This window comes from Populus euphratica, unplaced genomic scaffold, assembly GCF_000495115.2.
Source record: "Populus euphratica unplaced genomic scaffold, PopEup_1.0 scaffold86.1, whole genome shotgun sequence".
NCBI classification, from domain to species: domain Eukaryota; kingdom Viridiplantae; phylum Streptophyta; class Magnoliopsida; order Malpighiales; family Salicaceae; genus Populus; species Populus euphratica.
Genome location: NW_011499880.1, coordinates 105129 through 108791, shown reverse-complemented (window position 1 = coordinate 108791; position 3663 = coordinate 105129). Strand labels below are relative to the sequence as shown.

The 3663-nt window shown below is 38.5% G+C and overlaps 1 protein-coding gene across 1 annotated transcript in view; it reads left to right on the top strand.

Moving 5' to 3' along the window:
- Positions 1-220: 220 nt before the first annotated feature.
- LOC105129141 (uncharacterized) overlaps positions 221-3663 on the top strand; it is a 4362-nt gene continuing 919 nt past the window's right edge. Inside the window, exons 1-2 of the mRNA XM_011031083.1 lie at positions 221-1153; positions 3351-3398. Of these exons, the coding sequence (XP_011029385.1) occupies positions 391-1153; positions 3351-3358 (771 nt within the window). The 5' untranslated portion in view covers positions 221-390 and the 3' untranslated portion in view covers positions 3359-3398. The remainder of the gene's footprint in view (positions 1154-3350; positions 3399-3663) is intronic.

Sequence of the window (3663 nt, the reverse complement as noted above, 5' to 3'; positions counted from 1 at the left end):
TAGTTTTCCCTACAATGGAAAAAGAGATCAAGGCCTAGTGGATAGATAAACTGATGGTGTAATAATATCCAGATGGGATGGGCTTTCCTTTATTTCCAACCCAGCCCATACCGGCCCATCCCAACCGACATGCCTTTATTCCTAAAATCTTTTTCCATTGCCAAACACTTTGTGTCCCTACCATTTCTTTGCTGTCCCCACCGCCCTCTACCCGCTTCCTTCCTAGACCCTCGACCTTGTCACCCTCTCCCTTAACCAAAACACAAGACAAAGACAAAACCAAAAACAAAGTCCCATTTCTCTCTCTAAGGAATCAGAAACTTGTTATAAAGCAAACGAAGAAAACATCTAAACCTTAAAATAAAAACACATCAAACCTTATCAGAAGCGATGAATCCTCAACAGCAACAACAAAATCCAGTAGATCCAGACCACCCACAACTCCCAACAATCAAGATCCACCACCCTTCTTCCCCACGCCACTCCCACCACCACCCCCACCTACACGCCGCCACCCCCACCGCTGGTGCCCGCCGCAAGATCGGCGTCGCCGTTGACCTCTCCGATGAATCTGCCTACGCTGTCAGCTGGGCTGTCGACCACTACATCCGTCCCGGGGATGCTGTCATTCTCCTCCACGTCAGCCCTACATCCGTTCTATTCGGTGCTGACTGGGGCCCGCTCCCTCTCTCCACTCCGACGCAATCGCAACTCGATCTTCTGAACAATACTAGCAAATTTAATAATGAAATTGACAGTAAAAATGACAGTAGTGAGAAGCCGCAGCAACAGAACGAGGACGATGAGGATGCTTTCACTGCGTCGAAAGCGGCCGATCTTGCAAGGCCTTTAAAGGAAGCGCAGATCCCGTATAAGATTCATATTGTGAAAGATCATGATATGAAGGAGAGGCTGTGTCTTGAAGTTGAGAGGTTAGGGTTGAGCGCGGTTATTATGGGGAGTAGAGGGTTTGGTGCGGAGAAAAGAGGGAGTGATGAGAGATTGGGAAGTGTAAGTGATTATTGTGTTCATCACTGTGTATGTCCAGTCGTGGTTGTTAGATATCCTGAGGATAAGGATGGCGGTGTGGCTGATCTGGAGGCGGTTGTTAATGTGCCAGAGGACGTGGAGGCTGCAGAGGGAAAACCTAAAGGTTGGGATTTGTTATGTGGTTGTGGATTTTGTGATTGCTGATTTTGATTTTTTTTGGTTTATGATGTTACAAGTTTGTTACTGTATGCAAATGCTGGTGATGTATATGAAGATTAGGTTGTGGAGCAATTTTCTTAATGTGATATTGTTAGCTGTCCTCCAAAGGACAACGTGGAGATAATTATGCACATGATTAGGATGCGTTATCTAATTGAAATGTTCTGGATTGTATCATCATTTTATAGCTAAGATCGATGTACTAGAAATGTTGCATTATGTTTTGGGTCAGAGTTCATTTTTTGAGAGATCAAAGTTGCATATAAATAGTACAGAATGGAGTAATTTTGATTTAGGATGTTGATGTTCTCGTGGGTAACTTGTATCCTGGAATCGTTGAGTTTTGTAGTGTTCTTGAAATATTGCAATGATGAGGTGTTAAATAGTTGGGTTGTTTTATGAAATCTGGAGCACGAAATTTGAATGATGCAGGATCTTTTGATGTTATAAAATGTAATGGGTACTGGCCTTTTTCACTACTATAGAAAGCGGATTCTGCTTATTTGGCTTCATTGTGGTATTCTCATGCTAATCTACATTGAGTAGTGGGAAAATTCTTACTTCAAATAGCTGATTTGATTGTTGTTTGTGTTTTGTTATTTTGTTATATGGTTGCCGTTGCTGGTATTGATTATGCATGATTGGATTTTTTTTCTTCTTAATATTATTATGAGATCATTGGCACAGATTATGGTTCATGTGAATAGGACACATCATCCTAAATTTTGCATCATCAGCTGAGTGAATTAGTCAAACATGGTTAAATTTACATGTAAGAGCATATATGGCAATAGAAATTTCAGAACTACAATTATTTTCTTGTTTTCTTTAGTGGTTGATGTTGTGCATAAATAGCACAAAATATATTACTTGTGAATTTGTGAGATTCGTCTTCTCATGGGCGACATGATATTTTACATGGCTGGATATTTGAGAATTGTTGCAATATTGCCTTGAAGATGTATTAAATAGTTGAAATGCTTTCTGAATTATAAGCATGACTTTGGACCTTTTGGTACCTGTAAAATTTGGTTAAAGATGTGGTTGATTTGAGCTAGAGATATATATGTCTTATCAGATGAAATGTGTAGCAGGCGAGAGTGTGTTGCAATTGGGAGTCATTTCATTTTGTATTTCCACTGAGCTAGATGGTGCTTTGATATTATTGCTCTGTAGAGATTAAATATCAGCAAGCTTTTGATGGCAACTGATAAGGCTTATTGATAACAATTAATATAATGCTTGGTGAAGCACCACTGTATCTCATTAATGCAATATGATGAAAGGTTTTTTGGGCTTTGGATTGATGGCGATTTGATATTGTTGCTCTGTAGAGAAAAAAAATTGCAGCAAGGTATTGATGGCAATTGATAAGGCTTATCAATGACAATTAATCAGATTTATTTATTAGTCTTTATCATCCGTTTTAAGTTTTTCTTGAGAGAATGTTGTTGTGACTATGCTTAGGCTTTTGTTGGCCTTGCATAGCTTTTGCATGACCACGAAGTCCATGTATAATGCTCGCTGTTGCATGAACATGACAATTTGTAAATTGACTGTATAGGAGACTGTTTTGTTCTCCTTGCTGCTTCTATCTAATGATTCTCCCTTGGCCAAGGGAGGTTATAGTCTAGCTGCTCAATGGTGGTTGGAATAAGATCCATTGCTGTGATTTGCAACTCTTTATTTACATGTACAGAGTAGGTATTTCAACACTCATCTGTTGGCACAATTGAGAAATTCTTTGTTTCATAGTGTCATATTTAAAATAGCTGAAAGAAGAGAGGTAAATTGTATTTGGATCATTGTCTTTACATTCATTTTAGATTGGATGTAACATAAAGACATTTAATCTGTTTGTTAAGATTCTGTGCTGCTGTTATATCATATTGTTCTTTTAATGAAACTTCAGTAACTTTATCGTAATTGTTGGTTGCAAATCCTTTAGCTGAGTGATTGTGTTAGCTGTGCTGTTTCTGTTCAAGAAGTGATTTCTTTGGACGGGATGCTGATGGTTGAATTGCTGTTATTGCTATGATCACTTGGTTGAGTTTGTTTCATAAATGTTTTGGATTTTTAATATTGCTTTTCAATACAGAAACATTTTAAATGATTTACTGTTGGTTGCTTGTGCCTGACAGATGCCTAGTTTGAACTACCTTATTGCGACTAGTTCATCTACATAGCAGGTATGCAGTTTAGGCTGGAATCATGTCTTTTTTTTTGTATTTTTATTTTGCATGTATCTATTATGCAGTCTTGTCTCCTCTTGCCCTTCCTTCCACACACACACCCCCCCCCCCCCCCCCCAGCCGCTAGCAACACTCAAAACTATGTATCCTTGTTTCAATTTATCCTCTCTGTTTTTAATATTCTTCGTGTTTTGACTTAGATACATATTTTTTTTCTTATCTCAAGGGTATTGCCTATTTGTTTATTTATAATTTATCATTG